Raw genomic sequence first — 27436 nt, forward strand, 5'->3', positions numbered from 1 at the left:
CTGGACTCTGCATGGCATGCTGGCTGTATGATGGGCTGAAGCTCTAGGTGGGGCCCCTCTGGGTGCCCAGCCCTGCAGCACCTGAGCACCCTGGGGGCGGCCTTTGCAAACACCCAACCTTTCCTTGAAGCAAGACGTTCTGACTCCGTGAAGGACTTGGTAATACAGACGTTTTCTCTCTGGCCCCAGAATGCGGTCCAGGAAGTTGGGGTCATTGGTCAAAGTCACTTGGTTGGTTTGAAGCGTGACTTGGACCAGCATACAGAACTAAGTCTAAATCTTTGTGCCTTAATATATTCAGAAGGTGACAGAAAACATCTCAAACAGCCCCTCAGTTTTTCAGTTTATTACCGACTGGAGGAAACAACAGGTAAGTCCATGCAAGAGGCCAGCAGGCCCGCGGTGGGGGCGTGAGACATCCCCCTGAGCTCAGGTGCTGCTCCGCGTCGGGCTCTTCCCTGGCCCGCCTGCCTTGGGCAACCTGGTGGCGCTGGGCTGGCGGGGCATCCTCTGGCTGGATCCTTCCCGGCCACTGCGTTCTGCCCGCGTGGGGCCTCCGCCGAGCGCTCCGCTGCCCTTGCTCCTCCCTGAGCAGACAGAGCACCGTCATCAGCTACTGGGGCAGAGGACACACTTGCAGCCTCCAGTGTCCGTGTTGGAGGCTCCAGGCGGCCTGGGCCGGGAGCAGCGTGGGGAAGCTCAGCGTGCCGACCCCGCCAAGGCTGCCCCCGGCACCTCCTCCTCCCGGCCATCCTGTCCCCATCTGATCTGTCACACTAATGACACACAGCACATCAGGAAGGCTCCTGGATTTGGAGCTTGGAAGCTCCTATTTTCCTCCCTCTTCCCTCAGTTTTCTGCAGATGCTCAGCAAGAGGGCCTCTTGTCCAGGGCGTGTCACCTCAGGTACAGAACACAGCCTCCGCTGCCAATTTGCCACCTCTGGTCTCCCTCCGTTGTGAAGGCAGCCAGATCCACAGCCACACCAGGGTGGGAGCTCACTGTAAAGCAGTGGCTTCCTGGGCTCAGGGTGTTGACGCATCGCAGTGAGACGGACAGGAACCCCAGGGGACAAATGTGCCTGGGTCATGGTCCATCCACGCCGGGCCTACCTCAGCCTGGGCTGTCCCCCTTTGTTCCCACGGCTGACCAGGCTGTGTGCCCCCTGCCGGACCCCCCATCCCCCAGTTCTTAGTCAAGAGCTGCAACAGGGAACCACGAGTTCTTGGAGAGAAGATGTGATGGGGCTTCCTAGGGGCCTGTTAAGTCATTTGCTTCACTGTCCATCACCTTGTGGGCCAAGGGAGAGCTCTGCACCCGAGACACAGGTTCCTCACAGAATCCACCCCCCCCCCGACTCCTGCAGGGCCAGGATGGCCCTTAGGAGACTGCAGGTTCTTCCTCGGCAAGCAGGGGGTCTGTGCTGTGGTGGACTGGGGAGCCCTGCCTTGCCTCCCTGGGCTTCCCCTGGAGAGCCTGTGTGTACTGGGTTCTATGCAGATGCAGTAACGATGTGGTAATGGGTTACCCAGAGCCAAGGGGGCGCAGACAGGAGCAGGTGGGGAGAAGCCAGGCCAGCTCTGCCCATCAGTGACTCCCAAAACAAGAGTGGACTGCCACCCCACATGACCCCTGGTACAACTGCCAGTGTTCTGGTCCCCACTGCCTGGTCCTGTGAGTGCCCCGGCCCCACTGCCCCACAGTGAATCCCAACACAGGAGTGCCCTCCCCAGGCGGGCTGGGACAATCAGGTCTGTGGTAGCCCAGCACCCAACCTGGGTGCCCGGGCGCCCCAAAGCACAGCTCAGGCCAAGACCCCACGTACTGACAGGGCGGGTCCCAGCCCTGGCCTCACTCTGCAGCCAGCTGTGCCTTGGCCCGCACACCTGTCAGCTCCCCTCCCCTCGCTGTAATGACCAGGACACCTCTGGTCACTCAAAGATGAGAATAATACTCATCTTTAAATCTGACAAGGGCAATAAACCCTGGAAGTAAGAAACCAATGGCCTCTGAGTCATAGAAGGTGCTAAGAAAACCACCTAACCATGGGAGTAGACCATTTGTCCAGCTGATTCCTGGAACCCTTCAGGAATTGTGTGCTTCTGGGGCTGCTGGGGAGACCCACTCAGGCTCCCCGTGTCACCTGTGTGGGGTTACTGGGGTCAGGTGGACTGGACTGGAGAGTGAGGCTGGGCCAAAGGTGACTGCAGGCCGGGGTGGGGGTGGGGGTGGCATGCTCCCAGGCCTGACTCCTGAGGGGCCCTCTTAAGGATCAAAGACAGACAAGGGTCACTGAACATTAAAGACAGTCCGGTTTACCCTCCTTCCCCTGAAACCAGCCATGGGCACTGTGTTCTACGACCCCAGTGAAGCAGAATCCCCAAACACCAGCCTCCATGACTCGGGGGGCCCACTCTGCCATTTACATTTGGAGTGGCCTCAGGGCCCCTGCTCACTCTGCTGTAGGGCTGGGCAGAACGAGCATGATAAAACCCTTTCTCCCACCAGGGCGCCTTTCTCCTGTGGTGGGTGCTCCCTGTGGTGCAGTCACAGGCCAGCAGGCTGCCCAGTGACTTGGACACGAGGCATGTTGTGTGGGAGGGCCAGGGGGGCGTGTCGTGAGGAATGAGCCCCCTCTGGGCATTGCAGTCTGGAAGGCTGACTGGCAGGGTCTGGTGCCAGGGCAGGTAGGCAGGCCAGGCTTTGGAAAGCACACAGCAGGGGCTTAATCAGTGTCTCCAGAACATGTACAGAAGACAACAACAAAGACTGACGCACAAGGCGGATTGCACACGTGCACATTAACCCTTAGCTCAGCTCTCATTTCTGGGGAGGTGATCCCCACGTGGATGTGCCCTGCGACCCCGCCAGGCACACGCCCAGCGATGTGGAGGTAGGGAGAAGCCTGTCCTGAGTGCCCTGCAGTGGTGCTGCACCTAGAGATGGGCTGTGAGGCCTCCGACTTCCTAGGAGCCATGTTAACAAGCAAAGGAAACAGAAAACTAACTTAAATATTTTAATTAACCTCAAACACCCAATATATCACTTTAGCACGTAATCAGAATAAAAATCATTCAAGAGGTGTTCCAGTTCCTTCTGGTGCAACTGTCCTCGGGCTCTGCCCACCGAACTCCACCTTCCACTTTCTGGGGCACCTCTTTTTAAAACACATGGTTTCCCTAAATGTTAACAGAGAACACTCAGTTGAACCTATCTTTCCTTATTAACTCTATCCCCACCCCAAGACAAGCATTACTCCTCTGTGCTCTAAGGGTCCTCTGTGCCCCCCTTCTCTGCCAGGAAAGGGCAGAAATGAGTGAGCTTGATAAAAAAAAATTAAAAAGAAATGAGTGAGCTTGACAGCCCCCATAGGCCACATGGAGGCCAGGGACAGGGATCCAGAGACCCAAGCCCCTGAATGCGGCTCTGGCCCTTGGTGTGGAGCAACCCTACCCCACTTTTGTAGAGACCTGAAGGCCAATGGCCCCAACATTCCTAAATGTCCACCATCATCCTAGGCCACCAACATCCCCCATTGCTCTCTGACAGCGCTCCATACGTTCTCCACCCCGGGTCCTGCCATTAGCAGGTGACCAGAGCTCTGGGTGGACAGATGCTGTGACGTGCAGCCTCGGGGATCTCGGTCTCATTGGTGGCCTCTGCCTCTCAGCCTCTGCACCCTCATCTGCCCTCTGCCCCCACTGGGCCTCTCCATCCAGGACCCAAGGCCTGAGTGCTCAAGAACGAGCCCGTGGGGCCCAGCACTCCACACCTCTCTTGACCCTGGCCTGGGCTTCCTCCCCACCTCCCAGCCTGGCACCCCAACACACCTGTTGACCACACCCTCCTCTCTCCCTCTCCTCAGGCTGCAGCTCAGGCCCGGCTCCTGCTGGCGGCCTGCACCACCTGCCCCTTGGCTCCTTCATCCCCTGGCCCAAGCTCCAAGCAAACCTGGAATGGTAAGGTGGGTGACACCTGGGAGGGGGCAGCTGGAGCACTCCTGGGCTCTCACGCCTTCACATGCTCCTGGCTCTGGGGCCCCAGCTTCATTGCACCTGGCAGTGCCTAGAAGGCACCCCTGCTCAGGAAGCAGGTAGGAGAGGGGACCCACAGTCTGACCCTCCAGGCTGCCAGTCTAGGGGGGTGACAGCATCTAAGAGGCCAAAGAGTCTCTCCCACCTCAGCACACTACGCTGCCTCTTCCCCGCTCCTCTCGTGTCATCGTCCTCCCCAGCCAGGGTGGCGGGGCACCTCTGCAGAGCCCAAGTCTCAGCAGCAGCGTTAGCCTCTGGGGAGAGGGGTGGTCAGCCCTCCTGGGAGCATTGCAGCTGTCTCTAATAAGCTGAGCTGTGAAATCATGTCCGCGGTCTCCAAGCTGCACAGCAGGGTGGCCCCCCAGGTCCTGCCCCCGCAGCTCCAAGCTGCTCTGGTTCTCTGAGGCCATAGCAGTTTCCATGGAAACCGGAGAGATCACCAACCCCCAGAGATAAACTAATAAACGCAACCTGCAAAAGGAGAGAACAGGCAGCAAGAGAACCGGAGGGAACCGGGGGGCCCTGGAGAGAGAGGTGAGTGCGTGGCAGCTGGGCCGCGGAGCAGGACCGGAGAGGCCGCAGGCTGTGGGGCCGAGGAAAAGGAGGGCCTTGCAGGGGGGGTACAGTTCTTGGCAGAGAGAAAGGAGGCCTCTAGAATTCAGAGAGAGACACAAAGAGAGGAGACAGTGTCCATCAGTGAGGAGGCCTGAACTCCAGGGCCCACGGCCTTTCAGTACTCCCACCCACAGAGCCAGGCTGCCCTCCGCCCCAGCGTCAAGGCCTTCTCAGGACGCTTCTGGCCAAGGGGCCGGCCTGGAGGTTCTGCTGCATTTCAGATGGTTTCTGAAACTGGGAGCAGAAGCGACACATGGCGAAGATAAGCGCTCCATCACGACACGCTGGTCAGCAGCACCTGTGCATCCCTAGCCATGATCCCCAGACTGAAGAGGCCCCTCAGGCCTCTGCCCCCTGCCAGCCGGAGGCGTCCAGGCTGAGCCCATCCTGCAGACTCCTGGGCAGGACCTGGGCCGCGGAGGGGTATGGACGAGGCGGCAGAAGGAAGGTCTCTGCTACCCTGTTCCCTGAGGACTTTGGTAGAGGCTGTACATGCCGCAAGGACAGAAACCAAAGCTGCCTTGTTCCCACGTTTGTGAGATGAAGACATTAGTGTGGAGGTGCAAAGGGGCTGGGGTCGCCAAAGTCCCAGTCAAGGCCTAGACTGCTTGGGCCACCCTGGGGCACCCACCCTGCACCCTGATCTGGACGTGCACCCTCAGGGGTCGTAGCGAAGTCAGAACTGAGGTACGAGGGGCCAGCCCTTGGATGGGCCCAGCGGGACCTGTCAGAAGACCAACAGAAAGGCCTGGATACTCAGGGTCAAGCCCGCGCTGTGCAGGGCGCTGCCCACCTCCCGTCTCCCATCCCTCCCCGCCGCCCGGGCCTATCTCTGACCTCGGGTCTCGGGCACGCTGGACGCGGACAGGGGCACGGCCGCGGGGTCCTGGGGCTCACTCGTCAGCCTCTGCCCGGCGCACATGGACTTGAGCATCTGGAAGACGGCGAGGGGCGCCACGTTCAGCTTGAGCAGGTCCACCAGGATCCTGGCGAGAACAGACGCAGCCCGGTGAGCCCACCTCGCCTGGGCCGGCCGCCCCCCGGGGCCTCGGCTCCGCCTGGCGCGCTCACTTGAACACGTCGGGGTCCATGGCACCGCCCGCCGCCTGCGCCAGCTCGAACAACTCCATCTCCTCGGCACTCAGCACCTTCTTCCGCCGCAGCGCCAGCTTCTGCAGAACCGCCTCCAGCCCCGGGGGCGCCCCCGGCCCCGGTCCCGCGCCCTGCGCCGCCATCTGAGCGGCTGCGGAGAGTGCACGCCGCCCGGTCCCCGCGCCCGGTCCGGTCCCCGCCTCGCCGCGCCCTCTACCGGCCCGCCGCGTGCTTGCCTCCCCGCAGCGGCCCCGCCATTCGGCGCTCAGAATCGGGCCCGGGCAGTGGCGGAGACCCGCTCCTCGGCGACAGGGCGCCCCTGCGTGCCCTCTGAGGTGGCGCCCCCAGCGCAGCTCCTGGCATACACTGAACGCTTAATAAGTGCCGGTCCGGCCCAGCCTGTGACGGTTCCGCGCCGGCTCCCGGTAGGGGGAGCTCCTCGCGGCCGTAACGCACGGCGCCTCTTACGCGCACGCGAGCTCCCTGACCTGGCTGCCTCCACTGCGCAAGCGCTCCCCGAGGTTGTTGGGTAGGCCCACAATTCCGCGGGGCTTGCTTTGCTCACGCGCCTTTTAAGGTAGCCTCCCGAAGAAGTGGCGGGGCATTTCCCGCCTGGCCAGGGGACGTGACGCCACGCGCAGCTTGATGACGACATTTCGGCGCTGGGTAGCCGAATGGCGGCCTCCATTCCTGAGTCGAGCAGCGCTATGGGTCCCTCAGGTGAGTGGCGGGAGTCGCGCGCGGTCGGGCCCCTCGTTCCGGCGGCCACCCCGGACCTCCGCCGTAGCCTTCCCCGTTCCTACGCGAGCCCTGAGCCTCGGGTCAGCCGGCGGAGGAGCCAAGGGCTGGCCTGCGCCTTCCTGCCGCCTTCCCGCGCGCCTCGCCGCCCCGGTGGGCGCTCGGTTAACGTTCGCTGAACGAGGTGGAGGAGAGAGTGCTCGGGGCTCAGCAAGCGGCGTGGGGGAGATCGGGAGTGGGTCCCCGCCCGACGCTTTCTCCCCGTGCGGGCTGGCTTTGCGGAGGCTCAGTTAACTCATCTGGGACTTGCGGGCCCGGTGCTCATTTCACGGGGCGGGCGGGAGCGCACCATGCTTCCAGCGCGCGTCCAGAGGAAGGTCTTGCAAAGAATGGCGCCGACGGGGCGGAGGCTCCCGTGGACAAACCGCGACACCCGGTCGGAAGCCGCTCCTGAAGGCGGTGGGTGTTGACGTGGCGGGAGGAAGCGAGGGCTTGGTGTACAGCGCAGAGGGGCGCGCGGAGAGCAAGGGCGGAGAGGTGCTGCTCTCTCCCCGAACCCCGCCTGGTTTGGCGTCCTTCAGCCGATGCCTCTGCAAAGCTTCCTTTGAACGGGAGCAGTTTTCACCTCATCATCTCTAAAGCTCCGCCTTTATGCAAACAGTTTAGGATTTTATGCTGCTTTGATAGTTTTGGAGTATTCCCTTGACCACTTGGTTCAGGACTGAAGCGTTTTTTTTTTTTTAATGTCTTAAAACCGAAACTGATGATTTAATCAAGAGTTGAACAAAGTTAGTTTTACTGAGCTCAGGTTCGCCTGCTCACCACAGAAAGGCCAGTACTCCAGAGGTATGTGTGGGAAGAAAAGAAAAGTTGCTTAATCTGAAGACAGGCAATCTGGGGAGAAGGCCAACTTGTGTTCCAGAACCAGCTTCAAAGATTCTGCTCAGCCCTGAGAGTTTTTAAAGGGAAAAAGAGGAAGGAATCTCAGCAAATCAAGGCAGGGGGTTAGGTTCTGTGTCATTTTCCACCGCGTGCAGACTAGCTGACTCCTGGTGATCCTTCCCCAGGTGTTACCTAGCCCGTGTGGTCCGCCTGCAGAACTGCTGAGGGGAAAGCTGCAGGTGGAGAGCCAGTCATCCTTTTAACTACTGAAGTTTTCATTCCTGTCTCTTCTAATCTAGGAAAGTAATCGACAGGTTAGGCGAGGCATTGTGTGCATTCACTAGAGCAGAAGCCAGGAGTGGTCTCGTTTCTGTAATTAGGGTTTTAGGGGAACAGAAATAGACAAACAGGAAAGGGGCAAAAGAGCCGCTTACAAAGCCCCACTGTCAGACACCATTCTGTTCCTGTGGGGTCAGGAGCGAAAGTCCATCTCCTGGAACTCCTTCATGCTTCATTCACAGGGCTCTGGGTTCTCAGAGTGGAGGACGTCCACGTGTTTCTGTTGCATCTCTGCCGACAGTGTTAGCTGCCTGCTCGTGTGTCCAGGCAGAGCAAACCGCACTGGTTCTACTGAACACAGAGATACAGGTTATTATGAGCAATAGTGTCAGCCCCATTCACTTGAGGCCAGTTCTTGGAATTGTGCCAGCCACAGATGGAGCATCTCCTGTCACGGCTGCAGTCTGGTTGTCATGCAGTTATATATGTAATGCACCAACTCTGGTGGCAGTTGCGGTGTCCGTGAAACAACTCGGGAATGTGCATCAGACACTGGAAGATTCTGTGACTCTACTGTCCTGATCACTCAGTGCTTGAGCCTACTCTTCTGTGGCTCAGGGAGGCCTGGGAGACTTCAGCTTTTCTACAAACAAGGCAGGGGACATGGAGGGGCCTTTGTACTAGGCAGGGGGCACAGGGTTCTGCTCAGTCTCATCAGGAGGTGTTCATGGTGCCAAGTGGCTGACATGCGTGTCTCCTCTCAGCCTCTCAGCTGCCTGCACAGCTCCCCTGAACTCTCCATCCCTGTAGCCACCTCAGTGCCCGTGCCTGGGCGGTGGGCAGAGATGTGCCCAGAAAGCCATAGGCAGCCCACTGGTGGGACTTGCATGCTTCCTCTCGCTCAGTCCGAGTCTGGGTATTTTCAGTTTCTGACCTGGGGCCGCAGAGGTAGGATTCTGGAGAGCTCCTCTGGCTTTCTGATGGCCCCTTCGGAGGCTCATTGGTGAAGCTTGCTCATCCCCTCCCTTCATTCTCTGAGGGCACAGGTGGTACGGAGATGTGTCCACCTGTGTCTGAGAGATCTGTGGGGGCATTGTGCAGCTGAACCTTGGCTCTGCCACTTACCAGCTGGCTGAGGGCAAGTTACTTACCTTCTCTCTACCCACATTTCCTTACCTGGACTGACTTTCTAGGGTTGTTGTGAGGATGCATTTTCTTTTTTCGCTTAACATATTTTGCCACTTAAAGCTGCATGCATCTGTCATCTTGTGGTTATGTTTCGGAAATGCAGGCTCAGCTGGGTTCTCTGCTTAGGGTCTCACAAAGCTGAAGTCAGGGTGTTGGCGGGCTTTGCTCTTACTTGGAGGCTCTTGAGAAGAATCTGCTTTCAAGCTTATTCAGGTTGCTGGTCGGAGCCAGTTCTTTGGAATTGTAGAACTCAGGTCCCCGTCTCCTTTCTGGCAATCAGCCAGGATGGCTCTGTGTCTTATGGTTCTCTGACTTGAGACTTTAATCATATCTGCAAATCCCTTCACAGCAGTACCTAGAGGAATGTTTGAATAACCAGGACAGGAGTCTTTAGAATTCTGCCTACCGCTGTGGATTAAATGACAAACACACTGAGAGCCCTTGGAACCAGGCCGGGCATGTGGCGAGTGCTGTAGAAGTGTCCCTTAGTGTCCCCCAGGGCTCATCCCCGCAGACGTGGCTCTGGAGCCGGCCACTTGTGAACAGCATCTCTGTAAAGCACGGGGCTTGGCAGCGCAGTGTGTGTTAGGTTGTGTACATGTTCCCGCCGTGTGAAGCGATGCGGTCTCCCGCTCTGTGGCAGATGCTGAGGTTTTGTCTTTGTCTTTCTTTCCACAGTGGTTTTATAAGTCGGACGCTTTCAACGCTCCCCAGGAGGCTCCCATGGCATTCCCTCACCCGCAGCAACCCAGCTTCCTGCTGGTAAGAATTCACCGAGAGCTCACCAGTGCTTGTTTTTGGGGCATGTGGTGGAAATAGCACTGGACATGGATTAGAGTCACGGGCTTGGCACTGCTTTCTGTGGTGCAGGACCTCGGGTTTACTCAGCCGCTGAGCCCTGGCTTTCTCACCTACAAGCTGAGTCGATTCAGGGGCCCTTTCCTGTTTCCAGGGTGTAGAGTGGGACAAGTGACAGGATGTACACCCAAGTCTTCATGTAAATCCTCACACGGAAGTGAGGCATCCTGATGACCGTAACTGTTGTCAGTGCAAAATGGAAGGCCCACTGAGCCAGGACGGCCAGAGCTGCGCTGGTGTTAAACTTGCCTAGAGGCACAGTGAGGCACGTCTCAGTGATGAACATTTCCAGTTTCAGTTCCCAGAAGATACATTTTGTGGACAGTCTTCCTCGGTGCTCCCTCTAGAGCCAACAGATCTGACCCAGGCCTACACAGCCTGGTCTCTGCCTCTCACTGAGGCGCTGCAGACCCCACCCTCTTTTGGAGAGGGACAGGGCCGTAGGTATCCTTGGGCAAAGCTCTCTTGGGTAAAAATCTGGCATTTCCTGCTGATATTCATCTGTTTGCACAGAGGCTTCTTTGTGTAGTCACAATACATGTTGTCCCCCATGCCCCTGACCTGGGCTAGATTTCCCTATTTCTTGTCCCGAATGTTTCCTGGCTTCTCCATCACCTTCGTGATCAGCGTCAGCACTTGGCTGAAGCCACTTGTAGTTTTTATCCCGCCCTGTCTCTGAAGGTAACGGATACAGGACATCTGGGGTAAGAGGGCCAGTGACAGCAAGCATCCCCTGTCTGGGCTGGACACTATGGCTCACGATCACCATGCTGTAAATCGTGGGCGGTCAGTCCTGGGGGAAATTTCTAATTGATGTGAGCACCCTGGATTGAGAAGGGGGCCAGCCCCCTGCTGGGGGATTGGGTGGAGGTGAGTTCTGCTCTGATGATGTACAGTGTTCTGGGGTAACTGCAGAAGCTGGTCAGGGGTGTTGGGAGCAAGCCAGGACCCGGCCTCCCCTGGACACCTCCCTTAGACACAACTAACATGGGAGGTGCTGGGTGGTCAGGCAGTGGTGTGTGTCTCACTCCTGCCCATCACTTGGATTTCAGTTTTGAGTCGAGCCAGAATATCAGCAAAAGCTGCAAGACAAGTGCACTCACTTTTGGGGGTTTCTCCTGTCTTCCAGGCCAGCCTGAAAGCTGACTCTATCAATAAGCCCTTTGCACAGCGGTGCCAAGACTTGGTTAAAGTCATTGAGGACTTTCCAGCAAAGGTACAGCCCTGCTGCCGTCTCTTTGGGGTGTGTCTCATCCACTCCCTGAAAGACCTTATTACAGTCCCTGATTTCCATTTCTGAGCATTGCCCCACAGAGAGGCCTGACCCCGTATTGTGACTGTCACATTTGTGACACATTCAGCCACATGATCATCTCGACCAGAGTCTCTTAAGCATGGGTGCTTCTGTCCCATGTGGGACACTCGGCAGTGTCTGCAGGCATTTTTAGTTGTCACACGGGGGTGGTACTACTGTCATCGAGTTGGTAGAGGCCAGGCATGCCAGTAACCATCCCCCAGTGCACAGCACAGCCCCCACAACAGAGACGTGATCAGCCCAAAATGTCGGCAGTGCCACGGTCGAGGAACCCTGATGTAAGTGCAGAAATCGCGTGTTTACGTCATACCCAGAATCGTCAGAGAGTAAGTGCAAGTAATTCCAGGAGGCCGGCCTGGATGAGGATGGCCAGAAGTCCAGGGCTTGCTCTGAGGAAGAATGGTGCCATCCTTTTCTATAAAGCTCTCTTAAGAGCAGAAGTTTCCAGCATTTAAAAAAAAACCTTTTAATCACTGCTTGGTTTATTGTAAGGAGCGCTGCTTAGTGAGCTGCGTAACCACGGCGAAAGAATCCAGAGCTGGTCCTGTGGGTGCCGTGGGTGGATCTGCAGACCAGGGTCAGTGAGGGAGGTGGGTGGTGGGCACCGGTGCTCGGGGAACCTGCCCGAGCCTCACTGCCCACTATTTCAGGAGTTGCACGCCGTGTTCCCGTGGCTGGTGGAGAGCATTTTTGGCAGCTTGGACGGTGTTCTGGTCGGGTGGAACCTCCGCTGCCTGCAGGGCCGGGTGAACCCTGTGGAGCACAGCATCGCCATGGAGTTTCTAGACCCCGGGTAGGGAGGCTCAGCCATGTGGGGCTGGATGCTCCCTCAGGAGGATCTCACTTTTATTTGCTGTTTCTCCAAGCTAAGGAACAGTCAAAGCAAGATGGTTTGTGGTTCATTTGCCTGTTTTTGTTTTCACGTTCAGTGGCCCGATGATGAAGTTGGTCTATAAACTTCAAGCTGAGGACTATAAGTTTGACTTCCCCGTCTCTTACCTGCCTGTGAGTCAGCCGTGCAGTGAGAGCCGGGCTTGGGTGGAGCACCCTCCGTGGGGGCAGCTGCAGCGGTGGTGGGTGGGCAGGGGCTCAAAGGGGCTGTGACAGTGGGTCATTCAGACTTGGCCAGCGGGAGGGCCCGCTTGGCTTCTGGCTGAGTGGCAGGGCCATGTGACCGGTTGCTTTGTTTTTGCAAGTCCCCAGTCCCGTGGGGGCAGATTAAGGGGTGGGAGGCGGGGTGGGTATGAGAACCAAAGGAGATGGGGTTGCCACGTGCATGTTGGGCTAGGGGGTCGGCTGCTGCCCCACCAGGCGGGTCTGTGAGGATGGAAGCAGGGGTTCGGGGTAAAGGCTTCTCCGCTTGAGTGCTATGCAGAGGACAGCGCGGCTCCCACAGGCAGGGTCTGCATGCTGGTTTCCTCGGCAGCCTCCCTTGGGCCGCCCTGCATGTAGGGTGCCATGCGGAGCCCGCCCCCAGCCCCCTCCCTCTCTCTGCAGGGCCCTGTGAAGGCGTCCATCCAGGAACGCGTGCTCCCCGACAGCCCTCTGTACCACAACAAGGTGCAGTTCCCCCCGGCCGGGGGCCTTGGCCTGCACCTGGCCCTCAGTATCCTTTGTCGGCCCTGCGGGTGGGGAGGCCAGGTGGCCAGCACGGTGGCGCCAGGTGGGGCAGCCCAACGGCCCTGACGTTTGCCTCCTGACTCAGCCCTCAGACCCGTTCGAGTATTACATGTTCTTCTTTGCTTTGAGCCTCATCACTCAGAAGGTATGAGAGGGGCGCCTCAGCGCAGTGCGGGCCCCTGGCCCACAGCTCCTGTTTTCACACAGGGCAAGGGAGCAGGGGAGGGGCCCACACCAGCTGCCAGCCTGCCTCCCTCTTCCTTCTCCTTCCACCGCCTCCTTTATCCGCGTCCCCACTGCTCCTCCAGCCTTTGCCCTTCAGGCATCCTCACTTACTGAGGACAGGCTGGGGGGCAGACTTGGCGGGCGATGTGGGGTGTCCGAGCACCCTGAGTGGCGGCCAGGGAGGCTTCCTGCAGGAGGTGCTCGCTGGGCATGGGGCGAGGTGGATGTCTAGGGGTGGGTGCACAGGCTGGCCAGGACTAGGGGGTCCACTCAGGCCCTTTGTGTTGGGAGACTCCCTCCTAATACTGCCCTGGGTGCTTGAGCCGGCCTTGGGGACACATTCTGTATCCTCTGTGCATTAGGAGTTGAGCCTTGTAGTTGCTGGGGCGGCGCCCAGGGCCGCACTCTAAGACAAGTTCTTTCCCCAGCCGCTGCCCGGGGCCCTCCACGTCCGCACTTCAGACTGCGCCTATTTCGTCCTGGTGGACAGGTACCTGTCATGGTTCCTGCCCACGGAAGGCAGCGTGCTCCCCCCACTCTCCTCCAGCCCGGGGGGGCCCAGACCCTCACCAGCTCCCAGGTAAGGCTCCCCAGCTCCCCTGGCCCTGGGCCAGCACCTGAGATGGCCTGTCCCACAGCTGGTTAAGGCCTGGTCCTTCCACTGGGGCATGGCTGGGTCGGAGGGCGTCCGTGGGGACAGCGGTGCCACTCTATCCAGAGCTCTCCAGTTTTTCTTCTGCCTGAGGTTCCCCAGCTCCTCCTGCCCTAGCATGGGCATGTTTTGGTTTTCAGTGATCATCCCAGAAGCGGCAGGTCCTGTGGCCACCTCGAGGGCCTGGCTCTGTGTTCTGTTCATGACAGCCCTGCCTACACCCAGGGCTGATGGTTTGGAGAGAAAGGCCTTGCGAGCAGGCCCCAGAGGGTCAACCTGCTTGGGAATAAGACTAGTAGGAACCCAGGCCCAGGTCTTTGCTGAGCCAGGGGCCCCGGGGTCAGGAGCCTTCTGTGCCTCTGAGCAGGAGGGGAGCACGGCCTGCCTCGGTCTGAGGGTGAGCTTTTGGCTGACTCACCCCAGGAGACCTTTGTGCCCCGGCAGCTGCTGCCTGTGCTCCCCTGACCTCCAGCCTCGCTAGCCCGCCTCCTTCCTGCCTGAGAGGCTATGGGCAGGCTCTTCTGCAAGTGCCGGCCCACCCACACCTGCTGGCACATGCCCTGCCACTGCCCCAAACTCTAGTGGACAGATGCCCCTGAGGGAAGGGGCTTGCAAGGAGGAGAGTGGAGAGGGCACGGAAGGGGGAGAGGCTGCAGCCGAGGGCTCAGGCAGGCAGATCACACGCTCTCAGGCAGAATTCAGCTGCCAGAGGTTTTCTGGGCCTGATCTGGTTTGCTTGTTTTAACATGTAATTTCAGATTTTGAAAGTTGCTACGTGTGTAGAAGAACATTCACAGGCCCTTCACCCAGTTGGTTTCCGAGTTGTTTTATTCTCTCTTTATCTGTATGTCTTTTTCCTGGGTCTTTTGAGTTACAGACACAGTGCCCATTGCCTTTTAACATCTGAGTGTTTTCTGAAAGCATTTGCATTCTCCTGACCTCCTCACTTTTGCCCAAATCAGCGAGGTGGGGTTGCTGCCGGGCCACCATCTAGTCCCCAGACCCCACTCAAGTTTCAACCGCTTGGGACTGTTATGCAGCCGGGATCCAGGCAGGGTCGCTCCCTGCATGCGGCTGTCCCTCTGGTCCCCTTTGGTCTGAAAGGGTCCTGGGGCTTTTCCTGACTTTGACAGCTGGGTATGTGCAGAATACCCTCAACCTGGGGTCCCGGGTGTTTGCTCATGGTGAGGCCCAGGTTGTGCGTTGGGCGGGGGGCCTAGCAGTGGCATCCATGAGCCCCATTACCGCCGGCGTTGGAGCCAAGGAGGTAACGGCCAGGTTTTCCTACCGTAAAGTTAGATAAACACTTTGGCCCTCAGTTAATTAGCCAGGGCGATTCAGTGGGAAGACATGAGCCCATGCCACTGTCACAGTGCCGGCGGCCCCCGGTGGTCCTCAGCCAAATCAGCTGTGAGTAGGGGTGGTTTCCTAGTTTCATGACTGCTGCGTGTGGTCACAGGCACTTTGGAAGGAAGGCTTTTCTCTTCTGGCTGTTCATTCACACGTACCCATGGGGGCTCAGGGGTCACCGGAGGGCCCCATGGGGTGTGCTTGTCAGTGCAGCCGGGGCTGAGGTCCAGATCACCCCGTTACACCCGTTCCTCGGTCTCCCTCAGGACGCCAGCTGTGCCTTTTGCCTCCTACGGCCTGCATCACACCAGTCTCCTGAAGCGACACATCTCTCACCAGACGTCCGTGAACGCAGACCCCGCCTCCCACGAAATCTGGAGGTCAGAGACGCTGCTCCAGGTGAGCCACGGCGGCCCTTCTTTGCTTCTGATCCACATAAACTGCTCAGCTGCCGCCCACGTGGGGGCAGAGGCCTGGAGACCCCCCTCAGTCCAGGCGGCTCTCAGTCGTTAGTGTCTCTGCTGTGACATTGGAAGCAGACGAGGAGGAGCTTGCCACCTGTCTCACGCGTGTGTCACTTGCAGTGTCTTCACCCTGGAGCCTCTCCACAGAGCCCTGTTTTGTTTTTCTCGTGATGTGATTGCTGCTCTGTCTTTCTGGCTAGTGGCTCCTGTGAACCTCTCCCCAGCGCACCCCGCCTCTCTGAGCACTCCCGTGTGGTTGGGGAGGTTTCCCGTGATCACTGTCGTGTGGGTGCTAAGTTCTGCGGCAGCAGCATCTTTAGGACATGCCTGGGGAGGGCCTCCCCTAGTTGGCAGGCCGCATCCCCTCAGCTCAGGGGCTCCCAGCGGAGGCGGCAGGCCCGTGTCCGCCCTCCTGGGGCTCCAGGCTCTCCTGCGGCGCCAGGAGAGACTCCACTAGTTCTGGCGCCAGCTTCTGGGGCTGAGTGTGTAGCCACCAGCATTGTTGAGAGCCTGGGGTGTGGGTAAGATGGGGTCCTAGTTTTCTTTTTTTGAATTATGATAAAATACATGTAAAATTTAAGCCTTAACTATTTTAAAGCGTGTGGTTGTACTTGGGTTGTCTTGATGGATCTCGGGAACTATGCCTGTCAAGCAGTGGCTCCTCACTCCCCTCCCGCCAGCCCCCAGCAGCCACCATCTATGTCCCTGTGCACCTGGCTCCTCGGGGAACCTGTGTGATCATGTGGTGCTTTGCTCCTGACGAGTGATCGGTGTCACTTAGCCTGGTGTCTCCAAGGTTCCTCCATGGCGTGGCACGTTCAGCTTCCTTCCCTGGTGGAGCTGTGTGTGCGTATAGAGCATTTTGTTTATCTGTGCATGTGGTGGACACTGGGGGTTGCTTCCACCTCTTGGCTGTTGTGAATAGTGCTGCTGTGAACACGGGTGTGCAGATACCTCTTTAAGACCCTGCTTTCAGTTCTTTTGAGTGTACTTAAGAAGTGGAGTTGCTGGACTGGGTGATAATTCTACTAAATTTTTTGAGGATCCCCATGCTGCCCCATTTTGGATGTCCCACCAGCCAGTGCTCAGGGGTCCAATTTCCCCACCTCCTCGCCACACCCGTTATTTTCTGGTTTTTGACTGTAGCCGTCCTGATGGGCAGGAGGTTGGATATGGTTGTGGTCAGGACTCGCTCTGCCCTGGTGGTGTGCCGTGTTGAGCAGCATTTCCCGTCCTTATGGGCCTCGTGTCCACATGTGTATCTGCTTGGAGAGATGTCTCTTCGAGCCCTTCGCCCATTTTCGAATTGGATTGGTTTTTTGTTGTTAGAGTTCAGACCTTATCTATATTCTGGATATTAACCTTTTGTCAGATACTTGAGTTGCAAATGTTTTCCCCCAGTGTGTGGTCTGCCTTCTTATTATGTATATAGTGTCTTTTGATGCACAAAGGTTTTAATTTTCATGAAGTCCAACTTGTCAATTTTTTCCCTTTGTTGCCTGTGCTTTCGGAGTCATATCTGAGAAATCATTGCCAAATCCAGTGTTGTGAAGCATTGTCCCATGCTTTCGTTTGAAAGTTTTATAGTTTTGGCGCTTTTATTTAGGTGTCTGATCCATTTTGAGTTGTTCCTTGTTTATGATGTGAGGTGAGGGCCCGCCCGCCCTCACTGGAGCGGGGAGTTCCTGCTTTCCCAGCAGCATTTGTTCAGAAGACTGTTCTTTTCCCCCACGGCGTGGTCTTGACGCCCTGCTCAGAGATCCTTTGACCAACTAATGCTCTTCTGCAGGTTTTTGTTGAGATGTGGCTTCATCATTACTCCTTGGAGATGTACCAGAAGATGCAGTCCCCGCACGCCAAGGTAGGTTCCCCGCCTTTCCCTCTTGCCTCCTGCTCTGGCCCCCGTGGTCCTCATGCTCCCCTCGGATGCTGCGCTGCCGGGCCTGGTGCTGGGCGCTGGGCTTGCACCCTGGCAGCTGGAGGCCTGGCCTCTAGGGGGCCTCCCCGGGCTACTTGCAGAGCCCTTCCCTGGCAGCAGGGACCGGTGAGGTTGTGCTCGTGCTCCGGGATGTGGGAGCCTCAGAGGCCTCTAGGAGTCATGTCCGGGGCTGTCCCCTCTGCCATCACAGTGCCTCTGCTTTCCTGCCGAGGTGGTGCCTGGCGGCCCCCTTGATGGTGGGTTGGGTCTGACACCCTCCTGCACGTGGCCTGGCCTGTCTCCTCCTCCTCCTCGCCTTCCCCCGTTCCTTTCTGGGCTGCTCCCCTGTGTGCAGAGGTGTGGAGTCCCTGGCACCCTCCCGAGTTGCTGTCCCCGGGCCCCCAGGCCCCTGGACCAGTCTGGGTGGAGCAGTTCTATCAGTGAGAGGCAGTGGCGCCCAGACCACACCCTGTGAGACTTCGGGCCACACTTCCTGGGCATCAGTTTGCTCTTCAGCCTGCTTTCTCCACCACCAGATGGAGCTCTCCAGAGCTTCCTCAAGAGTTAAAGAGTCTGTGGGTTCAAACTGAGAGCAGTGGCCTGTACCCTTCCCTCTGATTCCCGGGGAGGCGGTGGTTCTGCTCCCGCAGCAGCCGGGCCCACAGCCCCAGCGCTCTGCCCAGCCACATGGAGGGTGGGGCACGGCCCCCAGTGCTGCTGTCCCGGTGTGGGGTGCCCCAGTCTCCTTCAGGGGGAGCCCGGACTCCAACCGGGCCTCTCCGGTCACAAAGCGCTTGCCCTGCCCTGCCTGCTTCCAAAGTGGGCTTGCTGCGTGTTCCTGCTGGTACTCCGTGGCCGGGGCTGCCTTCCCCGCGGGGTCCAGGAGGCTCACTCAGCCCCCGTGTGCGGCTTGGTCTCATGGAGGCTGAGGCCGCTGAGCCCCAGGAAGCTCACTGCTTCAGTCTTTAGCAGTAGACCTGCCAGCCAGAGGCCTTCCGGGCTGCATGTCCTGGGGGATCCGCGTCCAAACGTGAGGGGCTGTCCCCTGCTTCCCCTGGTCTCTGAGAGCTGCTCAGAGTGACTGGTGGGGCTGGGGGACCACGACGGCTCTGCCAGGCACCCAGCTGCCCTTTGCCTCCTGTTGAGACAGAAAAACAAAACCTGAGAGAGTGGGGTGTGTGGGAAGCCGGGAGCAGCAGCTTGGTCCGAGGCCCCTGCTGTCTCTCCAGGCCTGCCCTGTGCCTCGTGGAAATCCAGAAACCCTTGCCAGCTGGGTGTCACCCTGGGGCCACTGCTTCCCTGGTTTTCCAGATGCAGGGATACAGCTCGTCCTCAATGCGTCCGTGGCTGAGCTGGGTCCCGGGCATGTGCTATATCCTGAGTGGGGCTCCTGGAGGGGCTGGTGGGCAGGAAGGATGGCCACAGGCCAGGGCTGGGACCCAAGGGGGACCGTGGTCTCCCCAGTTCCTTGCTGAGAGTAGGGCTGAGCCCCGGATCTGGCCCAGAGGAAGGCATGAAGGGCCAGCACCTCCTGGCCATGCCCCTCCCGCCCTGGCCCTGTGTGTCTCTGGCTGTGCCTGTCTCTCCAGCCTCTCCCGGGGAAGCATGGCACCCAGGCGGAGGCCTGGCCCTCGCGGGGCGGGCTGTGTGCTGGGGACGGCTCTGGCTGTGCTTGGCTGAGGGGGCTGCTTCTGTAGGCTGTGTTGCTGTGGGGAGGTGGGGTGGAGGGTCCCGGCCTCAGGGTTCCAGCTGCCTCTGGGTGTGTGTAGCCAGCGTCTCAGGGGCTCCCGCCCTGGGGACTGAGGAGAGGCTCTACATATGAGGACGAGGCTGGTCTCCCTAGACTCAGGACCAGTGAGTGTTGGCGCCACCTTTAACCATTTCTGGGACGTGGGGCGCTGAGCCTGTGCAGAGAGTCTTTCAGGAGGGGGCACTGTTGGGTCTCAGAATTGATCACGTCACATGTTGATAAATTTCTTCTCTGGACAACCTAAGAAGTCCAATAATTGACATTTTTCTCTTCTGAACAGAGGCCTCCGTCTAGAACTGGCCTCTCAAAGTCCAAGCCATGGGCCTTGGTGACTGGCAGCGTGGCCCAGGGAGGCGCCCTGCGGGCTGCCGCAGGGACCCTGAGGGTCCGGAGGGGAGAGCCTTGGGGGCCTGAGGCTGCAGGGCTGTGCTGGTTTGGATTTTCACTGATGTGCTTTTGTTTTTGTTTTTTGTTTTTTCTCCCTACCTCTGGGCTCCCTCTCACTTGTTTCTCTCTCTCCCCCTCCTCCTTCCCCCTCCCGTCCTCTCCTCTGCTGCGTCTCTCAGCTGGAGGTTCTGCACTACCGACTCAGTGTCTGCAGCGCCCTCCACAGCCCTGCCCAACCCAGCCTCCAGGCCCTCCACGCCCACCAAGTACTGGCCGCTCTGGTTTTGTTCCCTTTGACCCCTGCCCTGTGGTATAAGCCCTAGAGCACACGTCCGTGCCGTGGTAATGCGAGGAGCTGGCTGGGGTGCTGCAGAGCCAGGCCCGCATGCGGAGGGGTGATCTGGGTATGGGGTGCGTGGCCACGTGACAGAGTAAGGCAGGGCCCACCTGGCTATGGGGTCACCGAAGCTGCCTGGCCCAACCCCAAGCCAGCCAAGGTGTCACAATGCCTCAGTGCCGGGCTCCGTGCTTGGCCCTGGTTCAAGGGGGCAAAATAGTGTGGCCTTTGCAGCGGCCCGGCTCTCCCCGCAGACAGGCCTAGACATGGAAACTGGCCGAGGACGGGAGGCCCGGGGCGCATGGGTGGCACAGCCCTAGCCTCTAGTGGACCTGTGCTCGGTGACCTTATGGAGGTTGCAGTCTGTTTAGGCAGAAGTGACCAGTGACAGATTTGAGGTCAGCAAGTTGGAGTTCAGAACTGCAGGGTGTTTAGGGCCAGCGGGATCTGGAAGTTTGCTGCTCCAGGCCGTGACCGCTGGGAAGTCTGGGTGGAAACCTGTCTGGAGCTGTGCGCACGGCCAGGGCTCTGTCTGGTTCCCCCTACTTGAGAACAGATGACAAATCATGCTCCATTCCTGTGCAGAAGCAGCAGCTGCAGTGAGGGGAGGGAATGTTCCAGAAGGGTCCACGTGGGCAGGCCTCTTGCAAAATGGGGTGCCACTCCAGGCTCTGCTGGGGACGTCCTCACCCAGCTAAGAGCAAGTTCCCTGCCTTCACCTCCGCAGCCGGAGGCCGGCCCGTGAGGAGGGCCTGGGAAAGTGCCTGTGGCAGAGGCATGTGCAGCTGTGGCCAGAGGCTCCTGGGGGCACAGGTCTCAGGAAGGTGAGCTAGACGCACAGTGTTTTGACCTGATAGCATGGAGAGAAAACAGTCCAGCAGGGCTTCATTGCGGTTGCTGGGCCGTGCGGCAGGGAGCCTGGCCCCTGGAAACCTGGAAGAGAGGGGCGCGGGGCCAGGAATGGAGCTGCATTCTGCCTGGCACCGAAGCCTGGTGGTCTTTTATTACTATTGAAGTGTCTTCCCCAAAACACTGCAGACTCATTGTGTAGACGTAACTTTCAGAAGAAAGTTATCTCCCGCCCTCGGGCTGTGGAGGCATTTCTGTGACAGGGAGGCCACTTGGACGGGGCCCTGGAGCTTGGAGCAAGGCTTCCTGAGCTGGAGGCCGGGCCTGCGCCAGTCCCAGCTATGCTCACATGGGGGTGAGGCTGCCAAGAGCTCCTACAAGTCTGTCAAAGCCCCTTGGGGGCAACGAGTGCAGGGAGAGGAGTGGGTCGGTCTGGACGCCGGAAGCCGGCAGCCACGGGTCCTGCCTTCCCACGAGTCCTCCGTTGGGTCCAGGTCTCAAAAGTCCTACTGGACTCATGGATCCAGAGTTCTGCTCACAGGATTGAGGTGGTTGTGTTGACCCCAGGTCCACAAGGGGCGAGGTGGGCAGATGGGAGGGGTTCACCTGGAAAGGGGAAGCCGGGGGGCTGAGAGCCCTCTGCACTACACCTGGGCGGTGGGTGGGGACCCTGGGTCCAGGTCCTGGTGAAACACGGGTGAAACCCTTGCTGCTGGTCCTCGCGGACCTGGGCGGCAGCAGTGGCCCAAGCCGCCCTCGGAAGCACTACGAAGGGGTGTGCAGGGCTCCGAGAGGAACTTGGCAGAGCTTCTGCTCTAGTGGCCGGGTAGGGGCACCTTGTGGCTCTCAGGTCCTGTTGGGGGAGAGGAGGGCCGGGGCGGCGTGCCCGGTGCTAATGCCCCCCCACCCCCAGGAGTCCTTCATGCCTACGGAGGAGCACGTGCTGGTGGTGCGGCTGCTGCTGAAACACCTGCATGCCTTCGCCAACAGCCTGCGGCCCGAGCAGGCCTCCCCCTCCGCCCACTCCCATGCCGCTAGCCCTCTGGAGGAGTTTAAACGGTGCGTCCCCTTGCCCTCCTGGCTGCCCCTCAGGCTGCTTTGCCTCCAGGCCAGCCTGGGAGAGGCTCTGTCTCTTCGCCCTCCTTCCCCTTCCTCCCCTGTGGAAAGAAGGCAGGCTCAGCTTTGTGCTGCTCCCTCCCCAGGCGGGGGAGGATAGGGGCCTGACTCCCAAGCCACCAGGGTCCAGCAGAGCGGGCAACTGGTGTGGCTGAGCCCGGCTCAGGGGCTCACTGGGTCAGCCACATGCATGCTGTGTCCTCGAGACATACTCCAACCTTCTGAACCTCGGATTCTTTCTCTGAGGAATGGGGCTAGAACAGAGGTCCTTGACCCCAGGGGTGCCTGGCACTCCCCCTGCATGGCCGGGCTGTGAGGTGACCCTGCCCACCGCTCCCTTCCCCTGCAGGGCCGCCATCCCCAGGTTTGTCCAGCAGAAGCTCTACCTCTTCCTGCAGCACTGCTTCGGCCACTGGCCCCTGGACGCATCCTTCCGAGCTGTGAGTTGTCGGCCCCTTGCCTCTGCCCTCTGTGTGCCCTGGTGAGGGAGGTCTGGTGCAGACGAGGGAGGGAGGCCTTGGTGGGTGCACTGTTCTGTCCGTTTGGGGGTCCTGCCAGTCCCGACCTTGAACTCAGCTGTTCATGCAGGGCAGGTTCCCTCCCTCTGGTGGGGGAAGCGTGCTGGGTGATCTGTTCTGAAGGGCCAGGTGTCCTGAGGGTACACAGGTCCTCCCATATCCACCTGGGCACCACCTACCAGCCCACGCATTTCCCCAGGTCTTGGAGATGTGGCTGAGCTACCTGCAGCCCTGGAGGTACGCGCCTGAGAAGCAGGCTCAGAGCAGCGACAGCCAGGCCCGGAGTGTGTCGGAGCGATGGTGAGCCCAGCAGCCATCCCCCGCCCCTGGGGGCACCTGCGTCGGGCCTCCTGGGGCTCCTCCCTGAGGTCCTGCTGGTGGGGGCGTCTTGCCTGGGCCCCAGGATGGATCTCCTAGGGGAGCAGCGGGAGTTTCTGTCCTTCTGTCCCTTTGCCACGTCATCTGAGGCAAACTGCCCCTCAGCCCTTCCTTGCCAGCTCTGCATTGGGCCCACCCCCAGGCTTCCATTGCACACCCCCTCCTGGACTCCCCTGTGCACCCCCAGGGCCCTGGCCAACCTTCAACACTCAGCCTTGGTCCTCAGAAGGGGCCTCATCCTGGGGAGGGTTCTGTCGTCTGGTTCTCTGTCGCTCCTCAGCCCCTATTTGATGCCCGCCTGGCCCCCAGGGCGCCCTTCGTGCAGGACAACCTGCTCCTGTACACCAAGCTCTTCCTGGGCTTCCTGAGCCGTGCGCTGCGCACCGACCTAGTCAGCCCCAAGAACGCGCTCATGGTCTTCCGAGTGGCCAAGGTCTTCGCTCAGCCCAGCCTGGCCGAGATGATCCAGCGAGGTGAGGTGCCACCAGCAGGGGCGGTGGGAGGGGGGCACACTGCGCAGTCTCCGCCCCTCGGGACCCTAGTCCTAGTGCGCACTCTGCTCAGAAGCTGCGGGGGGGCCGCGTGCTCTGCGCCCTTGGAGTGGAAGCCAGACTCCATCCCGCCTTCCAGGTGAGCAGCTGTTCCTGGAGCCCGAGCTTGGCATCCCCCACCGCCAGCACCGCCTCTTCACGGCACCCGCGCTCACCGGCAGCTTCCTGTCCTCGTGGCCACCAGCCATCAGTGACACCTCCTTCAAGGTGAAGAGCCACGTGTACAGCCTGGAGGGCCAGGACTGCAAGTACACCCCAATGTTCGGGCCCGAGGTCCGGACGCTGGTGAGTGCACCGGGCCCAGCTGGGCTCTGGGACTATGAGCCCAGGAGGCGCAGGCATTTCAGAAAAGAGGGACGATGGGGGCTGGTGTGGGCACTTGAATTGTCTTCTCGTAGAGGTAACATCTGTTAGAAAGTGCACCTTAGTCTTTAAATTTCATCCTGTGGTCACTGGGGGCCGGGTGCCTGAACGCCCGCCCGCCCGCAGGTGCTGCGCCTGGCCCAGCTCATCACGCAGGCCAAGCAGACCGCCAAGTCCCTCTCCGACCAGTACGGGGAGAGCACGGCCAGCCGCTCCTTCCTGTCCTGGCTGGGCTTCGGCCCCGCGGACCCCAACGGCTCCTACCCAGCCAACGACCTGGACGAGATGGGGCAGGACAGCGTCCGCAAGACAGATGAGTACCTGGAGAAGGCCCTGGAGTGCCTGTGCCAGGTGTTCCGGGTACGCCCTGGGCCCGCCCGTGTTTGAGGCCCAGCTGTGGGCGGGGGCGGTGCACTCCCTCCCGTGGAAACTGAGAGCAGGTTTCTCCCGACAGCTCAGCGAGGCCCAGCTAGCTCAGCTCACGCTCGCCCTGGGGACGACCCAGGATGAAAGCGGCAAGAAGCAGCTGCCAGACTGCATCGTGGGTGAGGACGGGCTCATCCTGACGCCGCTGGGCCGGTACCAGGTGAGGCCACGTCCTGCGCCCCCACCCCCACCCTCACCGAGGCAGAGGCTGCAGCACCAGGCAGTCCTGGGCTCATGCCTGCTGCTTTCAGATCATCAACGGCCTGAGGCGCTTCGAGGTCGAGTACCAGGGGGACTCGGAGCTGCAGCCCATCCGCAGCTATGAGGTTGCCAGCCTGGTCCGCCTGCTGTTCCGGCTCTCCTCTGCCATCAACCGCAGGGTGAGTGGGATTGCCCGCGCCCCAGCCCGCCCACCTGGGGAGCGCCCGCCAGCGTAGCCGTCTCTTTCTAGTTCGCAGGCCAGATGGCAGCCCTATGCTCGCGGGCTGACTTCCTCGGCAGCTTCTGTCGCTACCACCTCCTGGAGCCCGGGCTGTCGGACAGGCACCTGCTGAGCCCCGTGGGGCGGGGGCGGGCAGCCAGCCGTGCCCGGGGCCCCCGGCTCAGCCTGCGCTTCCTGGGCAGCTACCGGACGCTGCTGTCCCTTCTGCTGGCCTTCTTCGTGGCCTCTCTGTTCTGCGTCGGGCCCCTGCTCTGCACCCTGCTCCTCACACTCGGCTACGTCCTCTATGCCCTGGCCATGACGCTGCTGGCCGAGCGCGGCAAGCTGCACCAGCCCTGACTGCTGCCCAGCTGCTGTTCCCGGGTTCCCCTAGGCTGCTGGAGCCCCAGACCTGTCACCTTCACCCCAGCGGCATTTCCTGCAGCCTCGGAACCATCTGGGAGAACCTGGAAGGCTAGGCAGGGAGGGAGCTGTGTCCACAGGCCATGAGCCCTGCAGGACGGGCAGTGTTGGGCAGACAGACAGCCTGCTGGCTGTGGGCCTTTCCCGGAGGCCCCGCCATGAGCGGCCTTTCTCCTTTCACTCGTGACGCCGAGGAGCTCAGGGTGCCTTTGGCCTCAGCCCTCACTGACCTCAAGTGGGCAGTGTGACACCAGGACAGGAGCCCACCTCTGGCTCCAGAGGAGAACCAGCCCTAAAAGAGACACCTAAGAAAACATGGTGGTTCTCTTCCGATTCTGGGTTTTAAAGCTCATTTTGTCGCATTTGGCAAAGCAAGGGCCACCCTCCTCCACGTGCTCCCAGCAGCTCCAAGTCTGGGCCACACGTCTGCTTTTCTGGGGAAGAGACCCTCCCGGAGCACAGACGCTCCGTGGGTCAGGGCCTGCCTGCACCTCCCTTCCGGCCCTGAGCCATCAAGCAGGTCACTGCCTTGTCTGTGTGGACCCTGGTCCTGTGGGCAGGCGGAGGGGGCGTGGCAGGGTGCTGGCTTCCGGCCTACAACCAAGAGGGTCGGAGACAAAGTCAGGTGGTTACAGACACAGCAACCTTTTGGTAGCATGTGAATATTCGAAGTGCACGACAGTTACCTATTCACTGTGAGTTATCCTCACAGCAAGTCAGCGCACCTTTCACTGTACAGACAACCCCTGGGGGACAACAGTTCAACTGTCATTTTTAAAAGCCTTTGTTTTTGGCAGGTGGTTTTTTTAAGTTTTAAAACCATAAATGTTGGGCTTTGTATTTTGATGTAAACCCTGATGGCATTTGGGGCCTGTGACCAAAAACCAACCAAACTTGTAACCAACCATGGATCTGAATAAACCCATTCTTAGTCCCAAGTCGTGTGGTGCCTGGGCTCCACCCTGAGGTGGCATCCTACACAGGTCCCTGCTCACTCTGGGCAGCAGGGGTGGCTGCTGGGCACCCCCAGTGGGTGTGACCCGGAAGCACCTTGGTGGGAAAGGGCAGCCCCGCAGGGTCCCGGCCCCTGGTGGGGTCTGAGCCGTGAGAAGCTTGCCTTCCACTGGACAGGTCAGATGGGGTCAGCACGAGGAGCTGGGATGCCGGGATGAGCGACACCCTTCCTATGGTTCTGGAGGGTCACATGGGAGCCGGGACCTGAGCCCACGGGGGCATCTGGCCTGAACATTAGAGGCCCTTTTTCCCTGGATAGGCCAGTTGCTTTGGTCGAATTTGATGGAGATAGGAAGTAAGGTGGCATTTCTACAAGTTCACACGGACAGTACCAGCTTTTGTTACCAGACTGAGGTGAGGGTCTGGGGTCTGACATCAGGGCACTGTTTGCTGACGGCACCCAACGATGAGGCCTCTGCAGGGCTCTGCTCATCCCCACAACCCCCTGCCGGTTTCCCTGGTGCTCTTCCTTCACCTGGAAACACTCATGAACACTCTCAAAAGTGCCCCCTTCACCCACACAGCTGACATCTGTGAAACAGCCACCCAGTGTGTGCCATCCTCTGTGCTGGGGGCATGGGGGCCTCGTGGGCAGAGTCCAAAAGTCACAATGGAGCAGGGCGCAAAGGGCGAGTAGGGGACAGGGTTCTGGTAGTCATGCCCAGGGATCCGGGGGCAGGGTAGCAGCTGAGACGCCAGTGGCTTCGCAGTGAAGGTGGTGGGGGCGTTGGGGACCCTACCTTCATGACAGTCCCAAGTTCCTCAGCACAGGACTCTGGCTGCAGAGTTGAGACAGACTGGGGACAGCAGACTCGGAAGTGTCACCAGGCCAAAAGCCGCAGAGATGCCGAGGTTTGCAGCAGTGAAATGGTTTATCCATGAGGCCACCAAGCCAGGAGCTGAACTCAGACCTGCGTCCCCGAAGGCATTTATGGGATGAAACAGGGTGGGGCCATGGTGTGCGTCTCCACGGGAGCAGCCAGGCTCCGGGCCTCATCACCGGTGGGAACCCAAGTCCGTGATTAGTCCAACTAGAACTGCCCAGTTCTGCTCTGCTGCTCCCAATTCGTCCTGGCCCGCACCTGTCTGATCACATCCGCCTAATCAGTAAGGAGGGGTGATGGTCGCTGCCAGGAGCTGCAGCTTTCAAGAAACATCGGTGTTTCCAGGCTGCTCCGCGTTCCCTTCCAACCTAGGACGCCTCGACGGATACCGTGGTCCAGACCCCTAGGTCGCAGACCCCCTGCACAGACCGCAGACCATTAAGGTGATGAGGTCAGCTCCTCGGTCTTCCCAGTTGAACCCGCTAACCTGAGACCAAGCTGGGGGGGTCCGAGGCCTCCCCCATTTCTTTGCTGCCAACACCGTCAGAGCCTGGCTTCCTGCCAGGTGGGCACGTGAGCCCTGTGCTGGGTTTCAGCTGGGGGTGGGCGGTTCTCATCACACTTAATCAGCTCCAGCACAAACCGGACACAGCTGATGCCAAGTCCCTGCAGAACCAACCCAGGCAAACCTGCTGTTTAGCCCCCGTGTGTGCTGGAGGTCACCCAAGTTTTGTAAAAACAATTACAGCAGCTTGAGGGGTGAAGACAGTACAGGTGTAGCGGGTCACTGATGCCAGAAGGGAGGCTCTTGGGGGACATGAGCCACGGAGACTGCCTCGCAGAGGGGCC

At 59.7% G+C, this 27436-nt stretch overlaps 2 protein-coding genes across 10 annotated transcripts; one reads left to right on the forward strand and one right to left on the reverse strand.

Moving 5' to 3' along the window:
• Positions 1-331: 331 nt before the first annotated feature.
• Positions 332-6443, reverse strand: LOC105070557 (mitotic-spindle organizing protein 2B). 7 transcript variants are annotated; one of them, XR_012503538.1, is made up of 5 exons: positions 5721-6255; positions 5487-5635; positions 4506-4685; positions 3831-3951; positions 3003-3179 (listed from the first exon to the last, which is right to left on the reverse strand). XR_012503538.1 is itself a non-coding variant. In XM_074355967.1 (4 exons), the coding sequence occupies exons 1-4, from the start codon at positions 5882-5884 to the stop codon at positions 430-432; spliced, it is 651 nt and encodes a 216-aa protein (XP_074212068.1). In that variant the 5' UTR covers positions 5885-6255; the 3' UTR covers positions 332-429. The 7 variants fall into 7 exon arrangements, 5 of the variants coding, with proteins under 5 accessions (XP_074212068.1, XP_074212067.1, XP_074212065.1 ...); XM_074355967.1 differs by lacking the exons at positions 3003-3179; positions 3831-3951 and adding an exon at positions 332-587; XR_012503539.1 differs by having other exon boundaries at positions 3003-3951; positions 4180-4685.
• Positions 6329-25687, forward strand: SMPD4 (sphingomyelin phosphodiesterase 4). Of its 3 annotated transcripts, XM_074355959.1 has the most exons (20): positions 6329-6461; positions 9507-9590; positions 10816-10902; positions 11652-11794; positions 11931-12006; positions 12499-12607; positions 12714-12766; positions 13275-13426; positions 15115-15247; positions 17102-17173; positions 19547-19633; positions 21467-21612; positions 22019-22109; positions 22387-22487; positions 22875-23038; positions 23196-23401; positions 23606-23839; positions 23934-24065; positions 24157-24285; positions 24357-25687. In XM_074355959.1, exons 1-20 carry the CDS (start codon positions 6387-6389, stop codon positions 24684-24686), a joined length of 2604 nt encoding a protein of 867 aa, XP_074212060.1. In that variant the 5' UTR covers positions 6329-6386; the 3' UTR covers positions 24687-25687. The 3 variants fall into 3 exon arrangements, with proteins under 3 accessions (XP_074212060.1, XP_074212061.1, XP_074212062.1); XM_074355960.1 differs by lacking the exon at positions 19547-19633; XM_074355961.1 differs by lacking the exons at positions 6329-6461; positions 9507-9590; positions 11652-11794 and having other exon boundaries at positions 10839-10902.
• Positions 25688-27436: the final 1749 nt, after the last annotated feature.

The sequence above is a fragment of the Camelus bactrianus genome, chromosome 32 (genome assembly GCF_048773025.1).
Source record: "Camelus bactrianus isolate YW-2024 breed Bactrian camel chromosome 32, ASM4877302v1, whole genome shotgun sequence".
Classification (NCBI taxonomy): Eukaryota; Metazoa; Chordata; class Mammalia; order Artiodactyla; family Camelidae; genus Camelus; species Camelus bactrianus.